We start from the raw sequence: 26696 nt of genomic DNA on the forward strand, positions 1-26696 counted from the left end.
AAAACAATTAAGGTACTTTTCTTATTTCTTCACATCTCTTATCTGATTGTCTCAAGAGGCAGAGGACAATGGAAAGTTGTGATTCTCTCTATTCAGAGTGGTTGAACATGGACACAATAGCAGGACAAGGACCCATGTTTTCTAAGGTTCAATATATTGCTGTCTGTACCAGGCTGCAACCTCAGTAACCAGCATCCTGATTTATCTCCTCAGGCCCTCATTTTTCCCAATTAATGCAACTGAAATATTGGTAACTCTTATCTCCCAGCTCACAGAAAGCATGTGAGGATTGAAACATCGCTCTGGGAAAGAGTTGAGCTGGAGCTTTGCTTGTTTTTTTTGTTTGTTTGTTTGTTTGTTTGTTTTGCGGGAAACAAGGAGTGATAGGGAGAGAAGTATTTTTGTCGCTGATGATATTGTCTTTTTCAATGGGGAAGGGAATAAGAAAGGAAAGAATATTTGAAAGGCACGGTGATGTGTTCAGTACATGGATGTGTACAAAATAAATCATGAAGCCATTCAACTAGGAGCCAAAAGACAATATGGACCCAGCTCAGCCACTCACCTACTCTGTGGCCATGGAAGACCATTCAAACTCCCTAAGCCTTAGTTAATCTGTCACATGGAGAGCATAATTCCAGCTCTGCCTAGCCCAAAGGATTTTGTGAGATTCAAATGAGATGATATGTGTGCAATCCTTTGAAAAGTATGGATAGTTGGATACTTCATAATTTTTAAAAAGTCAGATATTATGAAAAATTACATTGGAAGGTAAATCTGAGGGTCAGCATGTTTAACAGATGTCAGCTATGGCAAAGAAAGTGTTGAACTAGCCTGTCAGGCGAACCCTTCCAATTATGAGAAAAAAGAACATGGGAATTAGTGAGTAGGATTGTCCCTGGAGATCATCAGAAACCTGAGTTCACTGAAGAGACAAATGTGTGAGTTTGGGAGCTTGTAGTCAATGGTTTCTGAGGTCTCCTAGCATTCCAAAAAGTATGTGAGTTTAAGACCTTTCTTGAGTTTACCTAAGTATGTGCTTGTGTTGAGTTGGGTTTCAACCAAGTGAGAGAACCCTGAGAAGATTGCTGTGTTTGAAAGTGAAGCAGCCTTTGGTTTTTGCGGTGGCGTAGATCACTGTGGTGTTTCAAGCGCCCAGAAGTTGGTCTTCGGAAGGGGGACCACGGTAAAGGTGGATATTAGTGAGTATCGCCATGTATTCTGAATTTGATTGGTTAAGGAGACATGTCATGAACTTTTTAGGAAATCTCAGTGGACTTCCTCATGTCCTCAATTTATTCAGAATTACTGGGGAGTGGAGCAATCTCTGTGCCCTTCCCATCCTAACTGTAAGAGTTCATTCTGCTGGTAACAGTTTTCATTCTTTGCCAACTTAATAGGAATGCAGAATGGAAAGAGCCTCTCCCTCTCTCTCTTTAATTGAAATGAAGGTAGTCTCTTCATGTCAGTGGCCAGCTCCATCAGAAAAACCTACTCTGAAATGCCAACGCCTTCTCTTCTGGTTGGCACCCTCTCACAGCCTTGATGCCCTCGATGACTAGTGCTGGCTTCCAGTTACCCAGATAACATCCCAGAGCTACTTTGGAAGAACCCCTGTCTTGCTTTATCCTTTTTAACCAGGAATTCACATGGCAGAACTAGACCTAGTAGTTCAGTGGAGAGCAGGCATGATCTAAGCGTTGATGTCCATGGTTGACGCTGTGTGATTTGGATCCAGGCTTTGACCTTTCAAGCCCTCAGTTTGCTTATCTGTCAGTGGAGGTGATGATTAATTCCTCCATGCCTGGATCTCACTTCATATGTCACCTCCTCAGGGAGACCCTTCCTGCCAGGCCAGTCTAACAAGCCACCAAACACAGCTGGTGCCTGGTTATTCTCTCTCCCATTGCCCAGCCTGACTTTATTCATGTATCCCATCACTTGACATATATTTTCTATGGATTTGTTTAAGTGTGTCACTCCCTGGACTGTGAGCACCTACAGGTGGTGGATGGGAATGGTGTCCAAGTGACCCTCCACTGTTTCCCTTGTGCCTGACACACAGAGGTGTTCAGTGACTACTTACTGAGCAAGCGGAGGACCTACTACCATCTAGCCTCCTTTTCACAAAGGGAGCTTCGTTATTGCATATCCAAACCCTGAAAGCCCACTGAGTTCCTTGCAGAGGGTAAGGACAGAATACAAGATTCATTGTTTATGCTGATACACAAGGAATGAGTAGGGTGAGTGTGTACCCAAGGTATTTGCAGGGCCTCATTTCACTGTGCCTACCAGTCAGGACGTACATTGACTTTTGGGAAGGGAACTAAGATATCAGTGAGCACCAGTAAGTACCTAGTTATTACTGATTATAATGCCTGAGCTTTTCCTGCAGTCCTCTATACAAAATGTGTCCTTATTCTTTAACTCAATGGGTATTGGTGTTTAGTGATGAAAGCCATTAAAACAAAAGGAAAAAAAGAGATGCTGTCCCCATCCCCAATACTCCAGCCATATCCCATGTTCTGCTTTTTAAATACTTTTTAAATGATAAAAGAAGGAAAGATTACCTACAGGGATAGAACCAATTTGCTAGCCACTGGTAAAACGAGATTGTGTGCAGGGGTTGGTTCCAAAGTAAAAATGGGGATCAGAGCTGATAAACTTTGGCTGGCAAAAAAAAACAAGATTACTCGGTGAAATTTTGCAGATCTTTTTGAAGGAAATGAGTGTCAGAATTGTCTAGAGACTATCACTTGGACTCTTCTCAGGCTTTCCTCTACGTCACTACTATTGTGCCCCAAAAAGAGGCTTTCACGGACTTAATTCCATGGCTTAGTCTTTATTTCAGTGATAGAAAAGGGGGAATCCCAGCCAGAGCTCTCATAAGGGAGGGTAGATGCATGCTAATCACATTAATCTATTATCAGGGTAGTTCAGGCATTGTCAGGAAGCACAGTGTTCTGGTTTAGAGCACATTCATCTTTGGGAGTGGGACACGATTATCAGTAAAACCCAGTAAGGAGGCAATATGTCATTAAAGTCGGAAGCTTAATGTGGCTACTGAGGCCCATTGAACTTATTGCAGTATTTGTAGGGCCCAAATGTCAAGAAATTAATGGTTTATGCAAACTTAAGTGCATTTTGATGTAGAAAGAAATGTTAAAGAGGATAGGAAGATCTTGCTGTGGAGAAAAATAGTCATGTAGATGAACCAAAAATAACAGACTAGAATAGAGTTGGTCCTAAAGAAAAGGCATGAGAAAAGAAAAGATCAGAGAGTTGGTCCTAAAGAAAAAGGCAGAAAGTTTGGCCGAGCCTGTTCTAAATCTGGTTTGATTAGGGCCTCTGGGCCACAATGTCTTCACCTGTACAATGAAAATATTTAATATCACCTAGGTAATTTTTTTTTAAGATTTTATTTATTTGACAGACAGAGATCGCCAAGTAGGCAGAGAGGCAGGCAGAGAGAGAGGCGGAAGCAGGCTCCCCGCTGAGCAGAGAACCCGATGCGGGGCTCAATTCCAGGACCCTGGGATCATGACCTGAGCCGAAGTCAGAGGCTTTAACCCACTGAGCCACCCAGGCGCCCCTCACCTAGGTAATTTTAAAACTAAAATAAGATTATGTATTTGAAAGTAGTCTATAAATTATTAAATGCTGTACACGTGTAAAATAATATGTGTCTTCAGAACAAAAATGAAAGACTAGGTCAGCTGGTATAATTCTTTCAAGGAATTATATATGTAGGATATATATGAAGGTTCTTAGTACAATCGCCATTTTCATGTGATCTGTAGCCATAGGCATTGGTAAAAACAACTCTCTCTTCTACAGAAGTATAGTGACTCGAATGTTACCCAAATATATATGGCAGGAGAAAGGAAGTGATTTTATAAAGGCCTGAATTACAGTGAATATGGGGGGTAACCAAAAACTTACCTTTGGAACTGGAACAAGGCTCCAAGTCACCCCAAGTAAGTCTAAATTATCAAGCATTTCTCTTTCCTTAGTCATCTCCTTTCTGATTGTAATATTCAAAGCACATGATGGGCTAGAATAGGCCTTTTCTGGCTATTTTCAGAATATTTAAATACAGAGATGGGAGAAGGATAACCACGGCCGTCCTTTAAAATTCTGATAGTATTGTTCTGTGTGACTTGGGTTCTTTCTCAATAGAAGAGAAAGCCAAGATATTGCTCGTGAGGCCAGTGGAAAACAGTAGATATGCAAAGGATAAGTGGTGTTTTTTACCAGAGCTGAAGTAGACAGGGTGTCCTTTAATCAGCGAGACACTCAGCTTTGCGGGCAGAACAGGACTTGAGTCAGTAACAAGGCTGCCATTGAACCCTCAAAACAAGTCGACTGGAGGGAACAGGAAGCTGTCACTCATAATGATTTGGATGTTAGTCCCTGAAGTTTCAGATTGATTGAAGTTAAAATGAGGAGAGACACTATGGCAGGAATCTAAAAATGGATGACTGCAATGGAGACAACAGAGGACTAGATTTATCTGTTGCATATATAGAGTTGAAAATCACGAGTTTGACGGGGATAGACGCAGAGATGTGGTAGACAGAGACTTCATTTTAAGTGTTGCACAATAAATGCCGAAATTTCAGTCAAATGGCCTGTGTGTTCTGTGGAATATGAAAAGAAAGGGAAGATGGAGCCCTCTTTGGAGGTGAAAGGGCCCTACCTCTTGGTGTGGGGTATGAGAAGAGTACGTGGACTTGTGGGTGTTTTTGGCTGACTAGGAAACAGTGTGGGAACGATGGAGGCTATAGGTTGAGTTTTGGGAGCGGGACTCGACTGCTGGTCAGGCCTGGTGAGTAGCATATCAGAGGGATAAGGGAAGGATTGAGGACAAAATGTCTTCATGTTTCAAGAAATGGTCATGGAGGATGAGCTGGAGTTTTGGGGGATCACTGCTATTAAAGTTCTGACATCTGGCTCTAGCAGAAGAATTAACCCCAATGGGTTAATTCTGTAATCTCACTCTAAGAAGGACAAGAAGGAGGATTCTTCTCTTGTAGCTCCTCAAGATCTACCTGTCTTGTGCATCTGGGTGACTTCTGTCTTTCGTACAGTGTTGGTTCAAGCTGCTGAGCCTCAGATCGCCTGTTCTTTATTTGTAAAATAAGAATAATAATATCCAAGCCCATGGCACAGCTGTGGCCTGAATGAGGTAATGTGATGTGTGTAGGTTGTTAACCTGCTTGGTATGTAATAGAGTCTCCATAAATGATAGTTTTCTTTCCCCTTCTCTAAGTAGATCAGAGGTTGCAAAGCCCAACACTATAGGCCATTTTGGTATGGTCGTTTACTATGGTGGGGAGGTAGGATACAGCAGATTCACTTTTGGAAAAGGTACCACACTTCTAGTCTCTCCAGGTAAATGTTGGCCCCCTCCTGCCCTTATTGCCCTTCTCTGATTTAAGGACTCTGCATGTACTTTTACCCTTAGGGATGCATCTTCCTTGTTTTATCAGTCAACCTATGAATTTAAGACAGAGCCTTCGTGGGGCACCTGGGTGGCTCAGTTGTTAAGCATCTGCCTTCAGCTCAGGTCATGATCCCAGGGATCTGGGATCGAGCCCCACATTGGGCTCTCTGCTCGGCAGGGAACCTGCTTCCTCCTCTCTCTGCCTAACTCTCTGCCTACTTATGATCTCCGTCTGTCAAATAAATTAAAAAAAAAAAGACAGAGCCTTCGTGGGGGACATTTAAAAATGAAAATAGGGGGAGGGTATGTGCTATGGTGAGTGCTGTGAAGTGTGTAAACCTGGCAATTCACAGACCTGTACCCCTGAGGCTAATTATACATTATATGTTAATAAAAAAATATTAAAAAAAAAAAGGATGCATAACCAGAGGAAACAAAAGATGAAAATAGGCTGGGATGCCTGGGTGGCTCAGTTGGTAAGCGTCTGCCTTTGGCTTGGGTCATGATCCCAGGATCCTGGGATCAAGCCCTATGTCAAGCTCCCTGCTTAATGGGAAACCTGCTTCTCCCTCTCCCACTCCCCCTGTTTGCGTTCCCTCTCTCACTGTCAAATAAATAAATAAAATCTTTTTTAAAAATGAAAATTGGCCCAAAAAAAAAGAAATAGGTAACAGCAGAGTTGGAAATAACAGTAGAACCAATTCACTAGACCAGAATGGAGCAGAGACAAACACCCTAGATGATTAGGACAAACCTGGTATCTTTGGAAATAGCCTGGCTTCCTGTTCAGAGCCTGGCTATAATTTCTCCCCAGTCATCCCTCCCATTCCTCTTAGCCTTCATACTGCAAATTGAGCTGTGAAATCTTGGACAATCTGTGACACATACAGCTAAGGGAATCTTTCATTATTGAGAAGATCTTCCCTTTAAAACTGAAAGATCCTTGAGAATAGACGCTCTTGTTCTAGCCCAGGAAGCATCTAATATGGTCCTTTTACCAAGCAAGTGCTTCATAAATTCTTGTTTAATAGAAATCAAGCACCCAAGGAAACCAAGTTTCCAGGCCAAAGGGAAGAAGAAATGAAGTAAATGCCGCTACATCCAGGATGTGGTGGAGAGAGGAAAAACTAGATTGGGAATCAAACAGACCCGCGCTTTGTCTCTGCTACCAACTCACAGTGGAACAGTGGATTTTCTGGCCTCTGGACCCAAGTTTTCTCTCCTTTAAATGGGGAAGCAGGTCTGCATGACCTCTTTGCCCCCCTACCATCAGCAGTCTATGAATGGAGGGTGTTTTTCTCTCCAAGAATACATTTAGAGGCTATCTGAAATCTTGAGTGTTTTCTAACTCATTAGGGTATATCAAGAAAAGAGATGAAGTGATAGAATTTCTTGTGAGGCGTCAGACACTGTGGGACTGACTGGGAGAAATGACAGACTTGCCTTTGGGACAGGCATCTGGCTGAACATGGGGCTGAGTAAATGGTAACCGCAAAATGTTTTCTGGGGACAGTGATCAGCTGAAAAGGAGATGTCATTTGCATCATCTGTGCCTTACTTATAATGAGCTATGATCTAGTGCTGATGTATTAAGAATTGCGGCACCCAGAGAAATTAGAAAGTATTCCAAGACTATACAAGCATATTTTCTCCGCGGTGGAATTTAGCCAACCATTAAGACTTTTCCCTGAGATAGGAGGCTGGCAGAAGCTCTAATACCAGTGTGTTTAGCACCAGAAGTGAACTAAAGGGAGCTTGACTCAGGGGAAAAGCCAGAAGAGCAGAAAATTGCATGGCCTTGATCTAACAGACCCTTTCTACATCCATGGCCATTGATTCAGAGACAAACTGGGGCAGAGGATATTCAAGGTCATTTTATCCATGCCCCCCAAATAAGCTATACCAAATTCACTCCAGGGATTGTGTCCCTTTACACCACACATTGTTCAAGAAGAGCCAGTGAAGTGCAGAGAAAGAAGCCCAGGGCTGCTTGTTTCAGTCTAGAGTTCTTAACTCGGCCCCAGCTGGTGGCGTGACATTGAGCAAGTCATTGGGCCTCTTTGTGCCTTAGACTCCTCCAGTGTGAGCTGAGTAGGGCAAAGCATTCAAAATCTGTGCTTCTGGGACCTCACTCCTATACTACCCAAGAGTTTATATGACTCAAGGGCTCATACTGTCATGGTTATTTCATAAACAAATATTTCTATAACCCTGAGAAAATAATCTTGTTAATCAATAATCTAACTTAACACAGAAAGAATAACTACCTTCCCAGGGTGTGTGGATGCAGTGCTAGGTCCGTGACATGTGGTATTGTTTATCCTCAAACAATTCTATGGAACAAGGAGCGGTGTCCCTATTTTACAGAAGAGGAAACTGAGACCCAGAAAAGTAAATCCCCAAGATCCCAGTGTTAGTGAGTAGAAAAGTCTAGATTCAAACCAGGCTCTGATCTCAAAGCCTTCCTCTTTCTACTGCACTCTGTCATAGACCCTGTACCAGGACTTACTTAGAAATGAGAGATCATGCCAATCGCAGTGAGTAAGGAAAAACATGGAATTTATCTTTTCTATTCTTAAGTACTGCCATGACTTAGAGATGGAGCTTTGGGAGATCTTGATTTGAAGGCCCCAAATGTCCAAAGGATTCTCTTCCCTTTTTCATGAAGAGACAAAAAGTACAGAGCCTACTGGGAGCATTTACCCTCATGAAGACAAGGGAGCTTACAGCCACCACTCCCTTGTCCTGACTCTCCCTTTGTCTCGCTGTATCTTGTGTTTTCCCCAGGTAGACCAGTCACCAGTGTAACTGATCTGCAAGTGCCTGACAGAGGTGTGAGTTATATAAAATGCAATATTAAAGGCACTTTGGACATTGCTGGATCCCAGAACTTCTGCTCTGAAAGGGAGCTTAGACGTTATCTAATTCAGAGCTCTTTATTTTTCTAATATGGACATTAAGACTCAGAGAGGTTGGTTGAATTGTCCAACACCATCAAGTCAGTGAGAAGTAGGGCTGGGACTAAAGCCTGGGGTATTCTGGTCCCCGGATTTCATACAATAGTGACTAGTGTTTGGTGAACCTGGTAGGAGGTATGAGATATGTTCAACACAGGAAAAAAAACAAATGAATTTTACTAGGGAAGTATAAAAAAAAGTGTTCCTTATTATTAGCACCTTCCCATAGGCACCCTGGGCCTGCTTCCCAAGCTGTGGAATAAAAATGGAAGGAGAAGGAAATGGCCCATTTTGTCATAGCAAAAATCACTGTGGGAAATAATGCAGTCTTCAAAATTGGGACAGGAACAAGACTATTTGTTAAAGCAAGTAAGTTCTATGAAATATCTTGATTTGGATTACAGTTGAGGGACATCTGTTCTCATTGATTTATTTGAGGGGGTGTGCATAGTTTTGTCTGCTATTTATTTACTTATTTTTAAAGATTTTATTTACTTACTTGACAGAGAGAGAGACAGCGAGAGAAGGGACACAAGCAAGGGGAGTGGGGGAGTGAGGGAGTGGGAGAGGGAGAAGCAGGCTTCCCGCTGAGCAGGAAGCAGGATGCAGGGCTTGATCCCAGGACTCTGGGATCATGACCTGAGCTGAAGGCAGCTGCTTAATGACTGAGCAACCCAGGTGCCCCTTGTCTGCACCTTCTTAAATAAGAAGATAAGTTAGCAATGATAGAGTTGCATTATTATCCGTGAACATCAGTAATGCAAGAAGCATGTCCTGAACACTTAGTGAGGATGGATAAACCCATAAAATTACCCTAGGTCCTGGCTAGCACTGAAAGTCTGTAATTATATGAATGACTTTTTCAACCTGAATTTTCATGACCTTGTTTGTACAACATTTTTTATATAATCTACTGTATATAAAGCAGAATCTTCTATTGGGTTCTGCCTTATTTCTTGTCATCTTCCACTGGTCTTAGGAAAATGAAAGTTAAACAGTAAAATTATACGCCTCCTCCCATTCTGGCGCATGCACACAGATGCGGGAACATGCTTGGTATTTGACCTCTGCGTGACATAGGAATCCCAGACTAGGGTTCAGTTACAGGGTACCATTTTGTATAGAGTTATGTCAGAGTGTGAGCACAGGCTATCAGAAGCTCATATTTGGAACTGGCACCCAACTTTTGATCAGCCCAAGTAAGTCAGATCTCCAGAAATGTGTAAACCCACCTGTAATATTGGATTTACATTTTATATGTAGCAATTTAGCATGGACTATAATAGAATGTCATTATTACTACTACTACTGCTTTGTTATTATTGACCATAACAATGCTGCAAGCTCAGAATATGTATATTCTGCCATGTTATTTTTCTTACCCTTTAAGGAGAATCAGTGTCATGTCAAGACATTAAGAGAAAAATGCTTGAGTTTTCTTTGGAACCAAGTAACTTGCTTGTTCATTCAGTTGCCCCCTCTCTGCTGAGGGTCAATACGAACCTCACAATCTTTGGGGTTTTGCACTGCCTCCTTATTATCTGTCTTAGAAATGCTTGCTTGATTTTTTCCTGCCTAAGGACTTCAATTTTGAAGCTCACGTTTACCCAGTGTATACTTTGCTTTTAGCCTCTCCCACAACTGGCCTCCTTGTCCCAATAATTGTGCCCAGTAAAGATCAGCTCAACTCATTCAATGATTACTGGGTATCATCAATAAGCCAGGGACCATAGTTGGTTTTAAAACAAAGAAAGAAACAAAAGAAGAAGCATAAGCCCCTGCTCTCAGGAACTTCCGGTCCCATCAGGGAAACACCACTTATATATTAAAAGTCGAATAACAATGCAGATATGAGTGTGACAAGATGGCTACTGTACGTGGTCATGCACATGCCCTGGGGCCTGGCAGGGACCCCGCTGGCTGGGGACAGGACAGTGGTGACAAGGGTCAATCCACATGCTCTGGCAGAGACCAAGCATGATTCTACCTGTGTGTTTCTGGAAAAGGATTTATGTCTGTTATCTGCTGAAATGTTTGACTTTCTTGAGGACAAAAAGCCCCCTTGGCAGAATCCTTGAGCGCTGTGAGGAGAGAAACAGCCCTGAGCCTGGCGTGAGTCACCAGGACTCTGGCTCAGCGCCAGCGAGTAAGAGGTGACTGCGTCCTGCAGAGGCATGGTTTTACATGTGCCCCAGCGCGGCATACTGGAAATGCTCTTGCTCCTACTCTTTCTGGCAATACATTTGTGCATATGTCCCCCAAAAAACTGGTACCTTCTTCTCAGGCATGGCCGCTGAGGTGAGAAAATGCTCCCCCTACCCCCTAGCCCCCGCCTTGGTGTCTTTAGAAACACACCCACTGGCCTCCATAGGAGGCAGGTTTTTCACAAACTTTAGTGAAGGCTGTTTTTCCCAGAGAAGAAATAGCTAGAGGCTGTTTGTTGATAGCTGTGTTTAGGAAAAGGGGTGGGTGGGGGGTGCTGCCAAACCCCGTTAGGCAGATTCAGAGCTGGCATTATAGGGAAAATGTGCGGATCAGTCTTTCCAGGTCCCCAGCTTGTAGAGCTCCAGAGAAGGCCATGTGTCGTCCATGAGAACATGCACCACCCCAGGACCTTTTTGTAATGCACTTACCCAGAGTGTAGCTATGGGAACAACAGACTCACTTTTGGGAAGGGGACCCAAGTGATGGTTATACCAAGTAAGTAAGCTGGGGCCATCCTCTACGAATGACCCCCTTCCAGACACCCCCAACCACTGCAACCACTGCGCCTACCCCCAGTGCTGGACAACTTCTGTCCATGGCAGGGAGGGGGAGAGATACAATGTCATTCATCAGTGCCACAACTAAGGTTCTTAGACAGTCACTGTTCCAGACCTTTGCCTGTTCCTTGTTTCTTTCGCCCTCCGCTTCTCTCGGCATCTCTACCAACCACGCTCCCATCCTCTGTGAAAGTCTGCCCTGCTCTTCCCTGAGGCTGGGTTTCCAACTGAACAAAGACCCACAGACCATGAGAGGTGGAAGGACCCTTGGGGACATCTTGGCCTTGTTGTAGGGGAATCCAGAGGCCCAGGGTCCAAGCATCTGTCCTGGGCCACATGGGACAGGCAGTGCAGGGCAGGGGCAAGGCCCCAGCCCCCAGTCCCACCCCTGAGCTCAGCAGAGCTGCACAGCTCTTTGCTAACATGGCCCTCTTTGTAGGCCCAGAGTGTGGTAAGCTGGAGGCCAGCAGCACATGCCAGCCAGGAGCTGACAGCTGAGCTCCCGCCTTGGTTCAGGACCTCGGCCCAGTCCATGCCTTCGAGAGCTTAGTTTCCGCATCTCTGAAGTAGGGAGCATGGTCTCTGGTATTCCCCTCTTTCAAAATTATATGGAAACTCTTGTGATTTTCTTTTTCTCTGTCCTATGTTTTCATAAAAGCCAGTCCCTGTCTGAATCAAGGTCATTAGAAATACAGGAATCAGGGGCACCTGGCTGGCTCAGTCAGTCGAGCATGCAACTCTGGATCTGAGAATCATGAGTTCAAATCCAACATTGAGCATAGAGCTTACTTAAAAAAAAAAAAAAAAAAAAAAAAAAAAAAAAAAAGAATCAAAGGGCTTTGGATGCTTTGGCCTAGCACCAGTCACTGGGAAGTACCTGGATCCCACTTGGAGTCTGTCCTGGAACCAGGGAAATGCAGGGACCAACCCCTGGGCCTCACACAGGAAGACGCCTAGGAATGGGTAGTTCTAAAGAGCTAAGGAAGGGGGAAGACAGGACAGCAGCATTTCAGGAAAAGGAGGTAGACAGGCTTTAGCACGATCAAGCCTCCTGGGCCCTCCAGCCTCACAGCCTTTCTGAAGTCCCTTGTATCTGACAGAAGAGTAATGGGGTCAGACCCTTAGTGACCTGGTGAAGCAGGCAGGGTGTGGAGGTTTGGGGAGGTTGCTCCCCACTGCTTTGCTGACAAGAGTGCGGGTGTTCTAGGTAAAGGAGGGTGAAGCACTCTCCAGCCCTCACCTCCAGCTCCCGACACCCCCACCCCGGACTCTAAGGCTAGGGGCTGCAGGAGATTTCCTGCAATTCCCAGAGCGTCCACCAGTGGTTTTTTTCCTGGATGGTTGCCCCAGCACCACTGGGGCAGTGGGTCGATCGTGGTCACATAAGACAGGTTTTATCAAAGGCTTTCCTCACTGTGTGTATCAGGAGGAAGCTACAGACTTACATTTGGAAGAGGGACCAGGCTTGTTGTTCATCCCTGTGAGTATTAGAGAAATCTTCATTTCGATAAGGGAAATGTGGTAGACAGGAATAGATTATGGAAGGATACTGTAATAATGAGAGCCCATGATGTGGTCTGCTCCATCGTTAAGAATCCTTGGTTGTTTGGGAGTAACTTAGCAGGGCGTTGGGTCTAATGAAATGGTCGAGGCTCTGATGAACAAGAGTTTTGCAAAACAGTGCTTTTAGAAGACAAATCCTCAAGTTTTGGGGAAAAAAAAACAATAATTTACTCTTGGTTCAGTTTCAGAAGCAGAACTTTCTCCTTGGCAGCTAAGGGGTCTACCCCACCCGTCAACCCTACGGCTGAGACTCTCTCTCACACTTCCCCCTGGATCCATGAAATACCTGTCCTATGTGAGAGCATCTCAGCCAGGGTGGGGGCACTCAGGGGTACTGGAGGGGAGTGTGGGGCAGGGATGGGGCTCCTTGAGCTGCAAAAAGCCTCATGTCTTGCCCTTTATGTGGAGAACTGCTGAATCATTACATTATAGCTACTGACTGAATGCCTGACATATACCAGCGACTACTGTCTTTCACGAAGTTCTCACTCCATGTTCAATTCCATCCTACTGTTAGGTAGCTGGCATCATGCCCACTTTACAGATAAGGAAACAGAGCTTCCCGTAAGTAATGTGCCCAGGATCGCACAGCTAGGAATAAGAGAGTTATGAGTGGAATTCGAATCTATTCGACTTCTACTTGACTATTGTCTTCGTGTTCTCCATGCTACTCACTGTGAGCGCCATCCCCCCTGTACTCTGAGAAAGAAGACCTCAGACCTGGGAGGCCACTAATTGGTCCTCAGTGTGCCCACCCTGAGCCTTCTTGCCATGGTGATCGTGGCAGCCTTGAGGCAGGGTTCGGCATTTCTGAAGAGATCAGCCAAGTCATTGAATTAGGTTGTCAGGATATAGGGATGGCAGTGAGGGAAATGGAAACATAGAAGGACTGTCTACTAGGCATGAAGTGACATGGAAAGAGAAATTTATCATCAAAACCATGGGATAGGCTGTTTAATTTTTTTTAAGATTGTATGTATGTATGTATTTATTTAGGGAAAGGGAAAGAGCAGGTGGGAATGGCAGCGGGGAGTTAAGGGAGCTTAGGGACGGGGAGAAAACCAAGCAGATTCCACACTCAGCGGGGCTCGAACCACGACCCTGAGATCATGACCTGAGCCGAAATCAAGAGTCAGACGGTCAGCCAACTGAGCCACCCAGGCCTCCTGGAACACGCTGTTTAAAAGCTCTGTTCCCCCAAGAGGGAGTGCTGTAAACCTGTAGGGGACTGGGCAGCCACCCTGGGTGGCAGAGGGCAGGTATTTGTACTAGATCATACCACAGTGTGGACACAGGTGGCCGAGCACTCACTTTTGGGAGTGGAACAAGACTCCAGGTGCATCCAAGTAAGTGCCTGACCTGAGACTCTAGCCAAAGACACAGAAAGTCCCTACCCTGCTTTCTTAGATGATGAATCTGCACTTTCTGAGCCAATTTCTCATGTTTCTTCATGAGGCTTGAATGTTTAGAAATTTTAATTTCCAGCCACTGGCTCAATAGCAGTTTATTTTCTAATGCTAGAAATTGCCCGTGGGTATTGGCCTTTTCATCATTACTGAGACAGACTCTTTTGCTGCTTCTAGATACTTTTGAGATGAGAGATCTTTATCAGGAAAGAAATTATGACTGATTATGCCAAAAAATGTATTTTTGTTATCATTGAGTTTTCATGAAAGGTGGGAAATAAAACTTCCCAAAGATAATGGCCATTGGACACACTCTCACAAAACTCCATAATTAATTGAGAGCTATAGGAAGAGCTTAAAGCCTAATTAATGGAATAAAAACAATAAAAAGTTTAGAAAAAAGAACCATACAGAACACAAAAGAGAAATGAAATAGTCCTAATAAAAGATAGACAGCAGGACTGCAACAAAAATGAATTAAAATATTTAGAAGTCTTTTCTATTCAGTAAATATTTACTAAGCATCTATTACATTCTAAACACTATGCTAGATGGGAATGAGAGGAAAGGAGGGAGGGAGGAAGGAAGGGAGGCAGAAGGAAGGCAGGAAGGCAGGCAAGAAGTCAGGCAGGCAGACAGGAAGGAAGGAAGAAAGAAAGAAAGAAAGGGAAGGAAGGAAAGAAAGGAAAGGAGGGGAAGGAAGGAAAGATGGCAGTCTCTGCCATCCAGGATCTCCCAGCAGGTAAACCTGTATAAACAGACAACTGGGCTCAGTGTTACAATGTAGAGGAGATCCATGCAAGCTGCAACGGGAACAGAGAGGAAGGCATGCCCAACCTCCTATCTTAGTTCCCTGGTACTTCCATGCATCCCGCCCTGCACTGTAAGCTGGGTGAGGCCAGGACCCTCTCTCCTTCACCCTTACACCTCTACAGCCCAGCCCAATGTCTGGCACAAAAGTGTCACCAAACATGAGTTTTGAAAAAATGCCTTCTGGCTAGGGGAGTGAAGGAAGGCCTGAGTGGAAAGGTAGGAACTATTCAGAACCTGTTGCTTTAGACAGTAGCAAGTATTCCCCAATGGACAGAGATGTCATAGACTTCAAAAGGGGAGATTATAGAATCCATCCAAATGCACATGGGTGAGAAAAAGCCCATCTCTCTGGGGAAAACGTCCGCTGTCTTTACCTGTTCATTTGGGCGTTTTAGCAAAGACTCTTCCCTCCCAGGCTGCATTTGGAAAGCCTGAAACCCATCCTATTTTTCAAGAACCAGAGTTCCAGTGCATGTAAGAACCATGCCTGTGATACGGAAGTAGCACAAGTGGGTTTTAACAGGAAAAAGGAAAAACTTCTCTTGATAAGTATAGGAAGTCTACGTCTCCACTTGAGAGACCACCCAGGAAACTTCCCTCCATTTGTTCTAAGGAAACTTCTCCCTTAGGACCAAAATCTTCTTTGAAGTACACAGCTCCAAGGTGTGTAGGAAGGTGGGTGGAAAGAAGACTGGTAAATTCACATTTGGGAAAGATTTTAAAGTTGCCGTTGTTTCTAGAAGGTAAACTCTGCAAAGTGTTGAAGCGTTGTGGAACCTGCCTTTCCCCTGGCAATTTTCGCCTCTCTCTCTGCCCTCAAGGAATAACAGAACGCCTTCTAAAAGAGCCTTGCACAAGCCTCGATTCCAGGAGATAGCCGTCCCCTAGGTCTGTCAACTATTGTCAGGGCTCTGAATTCCCCCTCCAGGTTCATTTCCCAGTTAATTCCTGGCTCTTCTTCAGACACCTCCAATTTTCCTCCTTCGCTTTCAGTGTGGAACCCAGAAAGGGTGTCCAGCCTCCAAGAAGGCGGGACCAGCTCCAGTCTGGCTGTGAGGGAAAGGTCTGTGGGCTTATTACACCAAAAACTGAGGAACTGAGACTTGGTGAGCCAGACTTTTCTCTTGGGTCAGGGAAAGAGTGAGTTGTAGGAATCTGAAGCATGGGGACAGGAGACGTTGCTGCCCCCAGAAGGCTGACCCTGCCCAGCTTAGAGTTCTTGTAAAGCGCCCCACTATTGTGTTGTCTGGTAGCTACAGTCAGCTGACCTTTGGAGCTGGGACCAGGCTGGCTGTGAACCCATGTGAGTACGATCATGCACGAGTCTGGGGCAAAAGTAATCCTCGGCTTGTCTGTGAGAAAACCGGCAATGATTTACAGCAAACTCAGGGGAATAGTAAACACTTGTTTTCCATTTCCTATAAGCTCTCTTGGTGACTTAAAACATTCCCATTTCTCGTATTAAAGACAGAAGTCCCAAGAGCCAATTGAGGAAATGAAAGACCGGGCAGAATAATTTACGGAAACGTAGAAAGAGTTCCAGATACTCAGCGCTCTCAAACAAAGCCTATAGTATCAGCACCAGATAATCAGAACATTCAGGAAATTAGCGACGTGCCCTTGCGGGGAAGGAATGACTTAATGGGTGAACCTGAATTCTCTCTTATTGCCTATCGCAGCCCTTAGTGATGGCATTCCTTGTTTCAGCTAATGACGTGGTAGGGGGATACCTGCTCCCAGAATCTTCTCTAGAGTTAGGAGTCTTGAACCTCTCCCAGGGAAAAAGTGACCCTGACCCCTATCTAAGTTATATTTTGTGACATATCAAGGCATGGAGGCAGGATGGTATGGCCTTCATAGCAAACTTGAGAGGTAGACAGATCTGGGGGAAATTCTGGCTCTACCCTCTCTAAAGTCTCTACTTCCTCAGCATCAAAATGCCAAGAGCCACATCATGATAATATAAGACAATGCTCAGCAGATAGCAAGCAATTAATAAATGATAGCCTTTCTTTGTTTTTTGTTTTTTACTTTTTTGGTTTTTGTTTTATTATTAACATATAATGTATTGTTTGTTTCAGGGGTACAGACCTGTGATTCATCAGTCTTATACTATTCACAGTGTTTTTCTAGTGATAATTTCATTATTATTATTATTCTCCCCATCTTCATTAAGGCCTTGCTATAAAAGGTTTACATTATTGTAAAGGGGAGGGGTAAGAGCTTCCCTGGGAAATAGAAAATCTAAGAAACAAAGACCCAGGGAGACTTTTAGGATGGTGCTTTCAGAGCCTGGTGGGTTCCAGTAGATTAATGTAAAGAAGGATATTAGAAATACCTTAGCTGTCATGGGGATAAAGTAGAGTACCGTGTGAATCTTTGGAGCAGGGACCAGACAGAGTGTCCAGCCAAGTAAGTAAAGTGGAGCAAGGGTCAACCTTGACAATTAATTCTTCTTTGTCCAGGATGCTAAGTTGAGCCCAGGTATTTTCTTCTATAGAATTCCTAATGGTTCTTTTCACCCATCCCCAAAAAAGTCTCCCATCCAGCATTCAATGCGCAGGAAACATCTTTAGACTGAGACTTTAGGAATCATCAGGCAAGTGATAAGTACATAGTCTTGGGCCCTCCACGAGAAGATCCAAGATACCGCTGCCCTGGACAGGGGTTGTGCCCTACTGAATTCTTGGTTTATTGAGATCACAGGGTACTACAGCAGGATAGGGCAGGAGGAAAAGGGATGAACAACCAAATCCTCAACACAAAAGAGCAGAAGGTCTAACTCTAGGAAGTGGGATTCTCTTGTCCCCTGGGGGAGATCAGTACTTCTATTGAAGCAAAAGGTAGATTTCATGAGTTTCTGTAATGGTGTCACATGCAGTGTGAATACTGGAGGAATTGTGGGCAAACTCACATTTGGAAAAGGATCCCAAGTGTCTATAATAGCTGGTGAGTCTTCCCAGGTGGTCCCATTTGCAATCCCATGGGCCAGTGAGTATCTCTATTCCTTTCCTTGGGAGTATCAGTCTTACTATGGGGAGGCTAACTGTGTGTGTTACAGTGAATTGTCTTATAGAAGTCTCTGTGAAAGGAAAAGCCATCACTATCAATTTTGAAAATCTGTGTTTCTCTAGGTCAAACACATTAAAACTTGACTTTAATCGTCAATGGATATTTTCTAATGCTTTCTATGTGGCCATCACTCTAAAAAATGTTAGACTGACTGCAAAGAAGTCTAAGATAGATGACTGACCTATTCCCAAATTGGATAAGAACTAGCTAAAGGGACATAACTACTGTAAATTTAGCAAGCTGAAAACTATTTCGGTGTGAACAAATTGATGACATCAATAGGCACAATCGAGATTCAGAGGAATGAGTTTACAGCTGGAAGTTGGCCTAGACAGATAAGGTTTTATGCAGTAGAAAGGATTCACTAGGCCTGAAGGATAGGTAAGATCTGTATGGGCAAAGACTGGAGAGAAGGGGACTTTCAAGCATAAGGAACAACAATAAAAAAGGCATGATCTTGGATGTGAATAAGGCATGTGCATTTTGGCCTAAGTAAACACATCTGATAATAAACCAGAAGCAGGGAAAAGCAAATAAAATGTCTTTTTAGACAACAGAGAAAATGAATTCTAGACCCTTCAAGAGAATTCAGACAATTAGGGCCAAGGCTGGCCACTAGGAACCTGGGGATCCAATTTAGAAATGGAGACCAGATATGAATGTGAGAGGGGGCCAGCCCCTTCCATGGATGCCTCATGTCCTAGGGACCTCCCCTCTCCTTCTTCAATAGGCTCTACAAGGTAGGTTACCCCATTCCTCAGAGGAGAAGAAACCTAAGGGTTTCTGTAATGGAGACATTAGGTGTGGTATGAAGGTATCGCCTCACATTTGAAATTTGGCAAAGGAACCAGAGTTTCCATAACTCCTGGTAAGTCCACCCAGGCTCATTGTTTCCTAATGCTCACCAGAGGCTCAGTGGGACCCAGAGTCAGGATTGCTAAGTGGGAACACTTCCGGGTTCCTAGTACCTAACTACAAAGCACTGAGGGAGGGAAGTGGGAGGGAAGCTTTCATGGGAGGAATCACTGTTGTTGTGCTTCGACACATTGGAAGCACTAGAGCTTTTGGACACATGCCTCTGAAGTCAGTTCTGAATTAAAATGAAAAGTTAGGATCTAGCAGAGCTGAACTTCCACACTGGAAACTTGACCCAGTCTTGCTAAGGCCAACGTCTGAGATGTCATCAGTGGAAGGATGGGTGTTGCTAAGGTGGAACAGGATAGGATGCTTCTCCTCCCAGGGCTCTGGCAGAGGGACCCCTAAAGACCTCCAAATTAAAAGTGACTCATTTCTTGTCCTCAGACAAAAAGAGATGGTTGTGCCAGAGGTTCATGGGAGAGGAAGTAAAAGGACTTAAAACAAAGCAAGTTTAAGGATCAGTACCCAGCTTTTTTTACCAAAAAGTTCTGATAAGCAGGAAATTTTGCAAATCTGCTGGTTACTAGGCGATTTATGATCCAACAATTGTTTCTTGAGCACCTACTACATGGCAGACACTAGGTGAACTTGAATTTTTTCTCTCAAGTCCCTTATGTGCCCTAGATGAGTAGGCCTTCACCTGAAAACTCTTCCTGTGGGCCTGCAGGTGAAGCTCTATTCATTTAGAGCACAAAAAAGGACTTGAGAGAAGAAAATTCAAGCTCTCCAGATCATGACAGTCCCTGAATGTCATGCCAGGAAATTCGGACATTATTCTGTGGGCACTAGGGAGTCCCTGAAGTATTCTGAACAAAAATGATTCAATCAGCTCTAGGTTTTAGACAAGTACTTTGGAGGATGAGCTCAAAAAAGAGAATGGGGAGACAGTGGGGGTAGAGAGGGAAGCAAGAGAGGAAATCAGAGGTAAGGAAGCTGGACAGGAGAAACAACAGCAAAAATGCAGATAGGGAAGCCCCAAAATGAATGAAGTCTTGGTAAAAATGAGACCTGGGAGCAGCAAAAATCATCTCAAGTCTTCTAACTTCATTGATTTGCTATTTCATGTTGATTTCTCACTAGCGAAGTTGAGCAAAAATTGACCTTTCCCTCATGGAGTCACCCTCCCATCCCCACCAACTTAAAGATGGTTTTTAAGGCGCACAATCAGCCCTCAGTACCTTTCCTCGAAAAATCTCATATTCTGTAGCATAGCTCTCTCCAGACCAATGCTGTCCAACAGGACTTTCTGGGATGATCAAAGTGTTCTATCAACCTGCACTGTCCAACACGGCAGCTACAACACTCTTAAAATGAAGTTTTAATTTTTAATTAAATTTTAATTTGATTTCATTTTCATTCATTTTAATTTAAATAGCCACTTCTATTTTATTTTATTTTTATATATTTTATATATTTTTATATTTTATTTTATTTTATTTTAAATAGCCATTTTAATTTAAATAGGTAGCTAAAGACAGCATGCTAGACTTTCTCCAGCCTGACACTTAGTGGCTCTAGAACTTGATTGAGTGTTTAACCACAACTCAGAGTTGGACATCAGACCCCCACAGCAATCCCTCTTCCCCTCTAAGCCCAAACTGTACTGGTGGCACCTTACCCTCTACCTTCTCCTTAAGGCCACATTCTTTCAGCACCTCCATACCCTTCCACATCTCCATTCCCAGTCTCATCCATGACTCCCACCAAGGACTAACAAACCCATTGGGGTATGTTGGTGGCATATAATGGCTTTCTGTCTCTCTCTCTCTCCCTATAAAAGATTTATGCCCAAAAAAAAAGATTTATGCCCTAGGGCCTTAATCCACAGTGATGTCAGACCCTACCCCCAGCCCCAGATATGGGGACATTGGAGAAGAACAGGCAGAATCCCTCGGGGCCAGAGCTTTGGATGTCCCTCACATGGGACCATGTACCCACCCCTCTTCTGCTGCTCCAGGGACAGCCCCACACCCTCGACTTGATACCCTGGGGATGCCTTGACTCAGCAACCCAAGACCAGGCCAAAGGCTGGTGTCCCTGGTTTCAGGTCCAGTTGGAAGTCTGCATTACCAAGACCACCCTGGCTGGCCTCACAAGTGGGGTGCACCCCTGGTCTGAGAAACCTTGCATGCAGGGTGGGGAGCCGTGGGAGCAGAGAACCACAGGGGCAGGAAACTCTAGTCCCAACCCTGCTGTAAACTCTCTGGGTGGCCCCAGCGTGTTAACCCTCCCAGCAAACCTCTGTTTCCTCTTGTAAAGGCAGGAGATCTGAAAGAATAAACAACGAGGGTTACATTAAACACACAAAATCCTACAGAAATACTGAAGAACAATTCTCAGCTCTAAGGAAAAGCCTCCATTGACCCCTGTTTCCTGGGGGTGAAGAGTAGAAACAGACTGTGTATAACTCAGTAGTACATTATCATGGCAATATCCCGGCATTATCAAGAGCTACAGTTACTCTCATCGATTCAGTGCTTTATAGTTTGTTAACTGTAATTCTATAGAGAGAAACTCCCCCTTTGATTTTCCATGGAGGAGGCAACGTCTCCATTTTACAGATGAAATTCCTGATATTTAGGGAGCGGATGTGCCTTGCTCAAGACCTTGGATCTAATGAATGGTAGAACAAGGACTGGGAGGCAGGTATTGCGACTTAATGTCTAAAACTTTTACCAAGGAGAAATCTCCTCATTGTGATGTGACCGATCTTTCATCTTTTTTTTTTAAGATTTTATTTATTTATTTGACAGCAAGAGATCACAAGTAGGCAGAGAGGCAGGCAGAGAGAGAGGTGGGGGAAAGCAGGCTCCATGCTGAGCAGAGAGCCCGATGTGGGACTCGATCCCAGACCCTGAGATCATGATCTGAGCCAAAGGCAGCGGTTTAACCCACTGAGCCACCCAGGTGCCCCCCCCCCCCCGATCTTTCATCTTAATGCCAGCCGATAATAAACCTCCAATTGCTGTCCACACCCAGCCTAATTTGGAGGAGGCCACCCCTGATTCCTAGACATATGGTTTGCTTTGCTGGGCCTCTATTCTAGGCTTGCTTTGTCCTCTCAGAGCAGTGTTGCTGCTTACTAGTCCCACTGTGCTTTGGAAGATGTTCCTATTAAGTGAAAGAATGAACAGTATCATTAAGGAGCCCTGCATTTCTGGTTTCCTTGAATGCCAGGCAGGGCCAGCCAGAGAGCCTCCACTGAGAACCTGGCCTCTTGGCCAGGACCTGTGGCTTTTGCCTGACCCCGACTTCCAGTCCACTTAGAACTGGTTTCCAGAATGTTCTTTTCTACCCAAAGCCTGAGAATGTGACTTGCCAGCCCCACAGAGTCTTGCTCTTGCCCATCACTGGCATCTGGACTCAGACCTGGGTTGGGGCAAAGAAGGAAATGAGCATCACCTAACCTGGGTTCTTTTGGCCCACAGATATCACGGACCCTGACCCCGCCGTGTACCAGCTGAGAGGCCCTAAATCCAGTAAGATCTCTGTCTGCCTGTTCACCGATTTTGATTCTGAAACCAGCGAGCAGCAAGCCCCGGAGTCCACGATGATCAGGCTAAACAGTACCGTGCTGGACATGTGGTCGATGAATTCTAAGAGCAATGGGGCCCTGGCCTGGAGCACCAGCACTGATTTTAAATGCAATGAGACCTTCAACGAGGAATTCTACTCCAGCTCAGGTGAGAGCAGCCTCGGTGCCTGTGCCAGCTGAGGCTCCCTACTCGGGAGACGCCTGGTTCTTCCCCTAAAAGCTGCTCTGATGGGTGGTCTCAGCCTCATCCACTGTCAGCAAAGCCCCTCCACTCCTGGACCAGGGAGCTCCATCCTGGCATGTCCCAGGATGTCCTAGGCAAAGAGCAGATGGGGAGAAGGTGGTGGGAAGGGCACTGACTTCTCACCTGCCCCAAATTCCCACTTCCCTGCCTCTGCTCAGGCCATTTGCCCCCTCATTGCCCCTTCTAATGCCTTTCTCCAAGATACCTCCCCTTGGTTCTGTCTCTCTGCCAAAGAGCCAGCCTCAGCCAGTTATTCATTCACTCAACAAACACTGGTTGTGCGTATACAATGTGCCAGGGGCTGGAGTGAAGGAGTAAGTAAGTCAGATGAGGGGTCTTCCCCTAGCAAGTTCCACTATAGTTGGGGGAGGCCATCCATCAGCAAGCAGAAATCTAGAGAACTTCGGATTGTAACATGTGCTTTAACTTGGGGGTGGAGGAAGCAGCCAACTTAGGGACAGAGTCTGGGCAGGGCTCTCTGAGGAAATGCTAGGTGAGATGAGAGTTAAAGGAGAAGAAGGGAGCAGCCGTGCCAAGGGTAGAGGGGGGAGCCTGTGGAGGCCTGACACAGGGGCACGGCAAGGAAGGGGAAGAACAGAGGACAGGAGAAGGACGAAGTAGGGAAGGGCCTCATCACAGGGCCTGCTAGGTCATGAGCGGGCAGCCACCCTCCTAAGTCCAATGAGGAGCTATTGATTGGTTTTGAGTAGGAGAACGACATCCAATTTTTTAAAAAAGCACTCCAAGTGGAAAATGGATTGTGGGAGCCAAGAGTGGAATCAGAAAAGAAGCCATTGCCACAGATAGATGACGGGGGCCTGGACAGGGGGAATAAGGGAGTTGAGTGGCCAACACAATTTCAGATTCAAAGAGAGAAACAGGCAGGGCTGCAAAGGAAAGAGGAGAGCAAGGAAGGTGGCTGGATTTTCTGCCCAAGCCGCTGAGTCAATGACAGCGCCATCCACTGAGATGGTAACAACAAAGGAACAAATTTGAAGTGCAGGGATCGAGACTCCACGGGACACAAGAGGGCACCTATACCCCTCATGGCACTTTGTCACTGTGTGGTGTCTTACTGCCTCTTTCAGACTCCAGACTGGAACCTACCCAAGGGCAGGATCTGTGTCTGATGGTTCCTTGTGGCCTTGTGTCGGGTGACAAGTCCTTTGCACAAGCAGCGTTTGTGAAGTGAATGGAGTAGTCCCCAGAAGCCAGGGCTCTCCCAGCGGGTGTCCATAGGCGACAAGTCCCTTCCAGATCTCTCCAGGAGAGCTCATGGAAAACCTATAGACAGAGGCTCATCTGTCCAAATCCTAGAAGGTCTGGCATGGGAGAGTCGGCTCACTCAACTCTAAGAAAATGTCTTTGTTTCTCCTTTTAGACTTTTCCTGTAATGCCATTTTGATAGAGAAAAGCTTTGAAACAGGTAAGAGAGGGGTCTAACCCAGCTTCAAGATGTACCCACAATCACCCTAACTAGATAGGAGAGGCGGGAAGGGATATATGGATCTGGAATGAAGTTAGGACAAAGTAGGGAAGGGCTTCATCACAGGGCCTATTCAAGAACGAGAATATTCTTGAATCCCCAGGCTCCTCTCACCATCTCTCACGTGCTTTCCCCCTCTGAGGACTTTCAGGATGAGTCTCTATTTTCCAAGACCCCCATGACTCACTCCTAGGGCTCTGGAGAACCAAAGAGAGTTTCTCGGTGGCCCAACTGTGACATTTCCAACTGGCTTGTGCAGGGCCCTGAACTCACCAGCTCCGCCTGAGGGGGTGTTCCCTCTGTGCCAGTAACTGGGGTTCTGCCTTCTTCCAAGAAAAGCAGCAGGATCCCTGTAGGCAAGTGTCTCGTCTCTCAGGATCCCCACCACTCCTGGCCACCTGCCCCAGGCCCATCCATTTCTATCTGAACTGTTTTCACTGAATCGTCCCTCTTGGGGTCCAGGTGCCTGCTAGTCACCCGGGGGCCCAGACCCAGGGGGTTACAATGAGTTCTGAGTCCTGCCCCATCCCCACTCTTGAGGGAGACCGACATAAAATAAGGATTGAGTGCAGCTCATGTTTTCCTTTGAAAAGAATAATACAAATAGGCTTAGGAAGAGATGTGCATGCCAATAACCTCTTGTTTGGCAGATATGAACCTAAACTTCGAAAACCTGCTCGTGATCGGGCTGCGTGTCATCCTCCTGAAAGTGGCTGGGTTTAACCTGTTCATGACGCTGCGGCTGTGGTCCCGCTGAGGTGAGCAGGCATCTCAGGTGGGAGGGAGGGCTCTGAGGGTCTCGAGGTGGGTTTCCAAGGTCGGAAAGCAAACCTCCCCCCAGGGCTTGCTCTTAGGTCCTATAGCGGGGCCCACCAAACCCCTCCACTTTCTCCGGTTAGGGGTTACTATTGTAAATAACAGTGGCCAGAACATTGGTAGGACTCCTCGAGGGACAAGAGGCACCTCAGCCGAGTCATGTCTCCCCTATAAATTATGAAGAATAACTGTTATTCTCCTCATTTTGGAAAGAAAGACATTGAGGCCAAGTCACAGCAAGGGCCAGCCACTAATGAGTGGAAAAATATGAGAAACTCAGGACCCAGACTCATTTACACCCATGCCTTCTATTGTACTCCTTTCACTGCAAAACTTACAGGGGCCCCAATTCCTTTCCTCATGTCCTCTGCCCCCAGTACGATGCAAAGACATTATACGCCTCTTATGCCCTAACCCTAGCTCTCTCCCCGTGTCCCTGTCATCCTACTGACAAGTGCCTCCTGTTCCACCACCATCAACAGGAAGTCCAGTGTCCGTTCGCTCCTAGAACTCTACAAATGGAGGCATTTCCATCCACATCCCTAACTGTCCTGACTCTGTCTCCTTGGTAGTCCGCCCTAACCACTGTGCTTCCTCAACCCAGGTCACCAAGAACATGAGAGCGCCTGGCACTCCTTCGCTCCGGGCTTCCCACCATACCTCTTCCTCCTCTTCAAGCAGAGAGGCAGACTGTCTGCTCCCCTGAATGGATAAGAAGGCTCCCTCTGCCCCTCTGGCCCCACTGGCAATGGCCACCAGCCAGATCCCACCAGATACTCACCATCAAGGTGCTGAAGAGCTGCCAAACCTGCCTCTACCCCTTCAGTTCTCTCACTGCTGCTTGTCACCACTGGATGCTCCCAGCAAAGTCGGGGGCCACTGCGGAGAGACTCCCTGTCCCTCCCCTGAGACTGCCTCTTACATCCCCTGTCCCCTATCCTCGGAGGAACCCCCAGTGGGTCCTCCTGGGCTCTAGCTCCCAGAGAAGGTTGTGAGGAGTCCGTTTTTTTAAATAATGTTCATAAATACGTATACCCTTTTCTCCAAGATGTGGGGGAAATTATTACAGAGACCCTGCTATGCTGTGTATCTGAGCCGCGTTGTATATCCTGCTACCCATGACTTCATTAAAGGCAATTTGGAAGAGCCCAGATGTGCTCCTGTTTGACTGGGTTTGGTCAGGGTCACGTATGCTCGGCTTGCTATTGATCCCTGACTGGGCAGAAAGAAACCAAGGCGTTTGTCCTATGTTGCTCGGGGTGCCTAATTCAACAAGCTGCTGAAGTCAATCTCATCCTGGAACAACCTCAAAAAAAATTCCACTTAGAAGGCTGAGCTGGGGGGGGGGGCGGGGGGCAGGCAAACCCACTTAAAAGTTGAGGTCCCTGCTCTTCTGTCTTCCTGCCGCACCACTGGGCCACCCATAGTAGGAGGCCCATGTCCATGACTGATCAGGACTAGCCGTGGAAATCTGGCAGGCAGGGACCACACAGCAAGCATCCCCAAAATGCCACCCACTGTCTCCTGCCCTCCGGGACCATTTCCTTTCAGACTGGATTCTCACTGAAACCGTGCATGGCCCCTACAGATTCATGGCTGGGGACCACCCACCAGTCCACTGCCTGGGTCCCACCCAATGCCCCAACTTTGGGGTGTCCAGTCTAAGAGCAGGGGAAGG

At 45.7% G+C, this 26696-nt stretch overlaps 1 gene segment (V, D, J or C); it reads left to right on the forward strand.

Moving 5' to 3' along the window:
* LOC123944268 overlaps positions 1–26169 on the forward strand; it is a 426074-nt gene extending 399905 nt beyond the window's left edge. Inside the window, 4 exon segments of the C gene segment in view lie at positions 22366–22620; positions 24098–24142; positions 24853–24960; positions 25623–26169. Coding sequence covers positions 22366–22620; positions 24098–24142; positions 24853–24959 — 407 coding nt within the window.
* Positions 26170–26696: the final 527 nt, after the last annotated feature.

Source organism: Meles meles, chromosome 6, assembly GCF_922984935.1.
Source record: "Meles meles chromosome 6, mMelMel3.1 paternal haplotype, whole genome shotgun sequence".
Lineage (NCBI taxonomy): Eukaryota > Metazoa > Chordata > Mammalia > Carnivora > Mustelidae > Meles > Meles meles.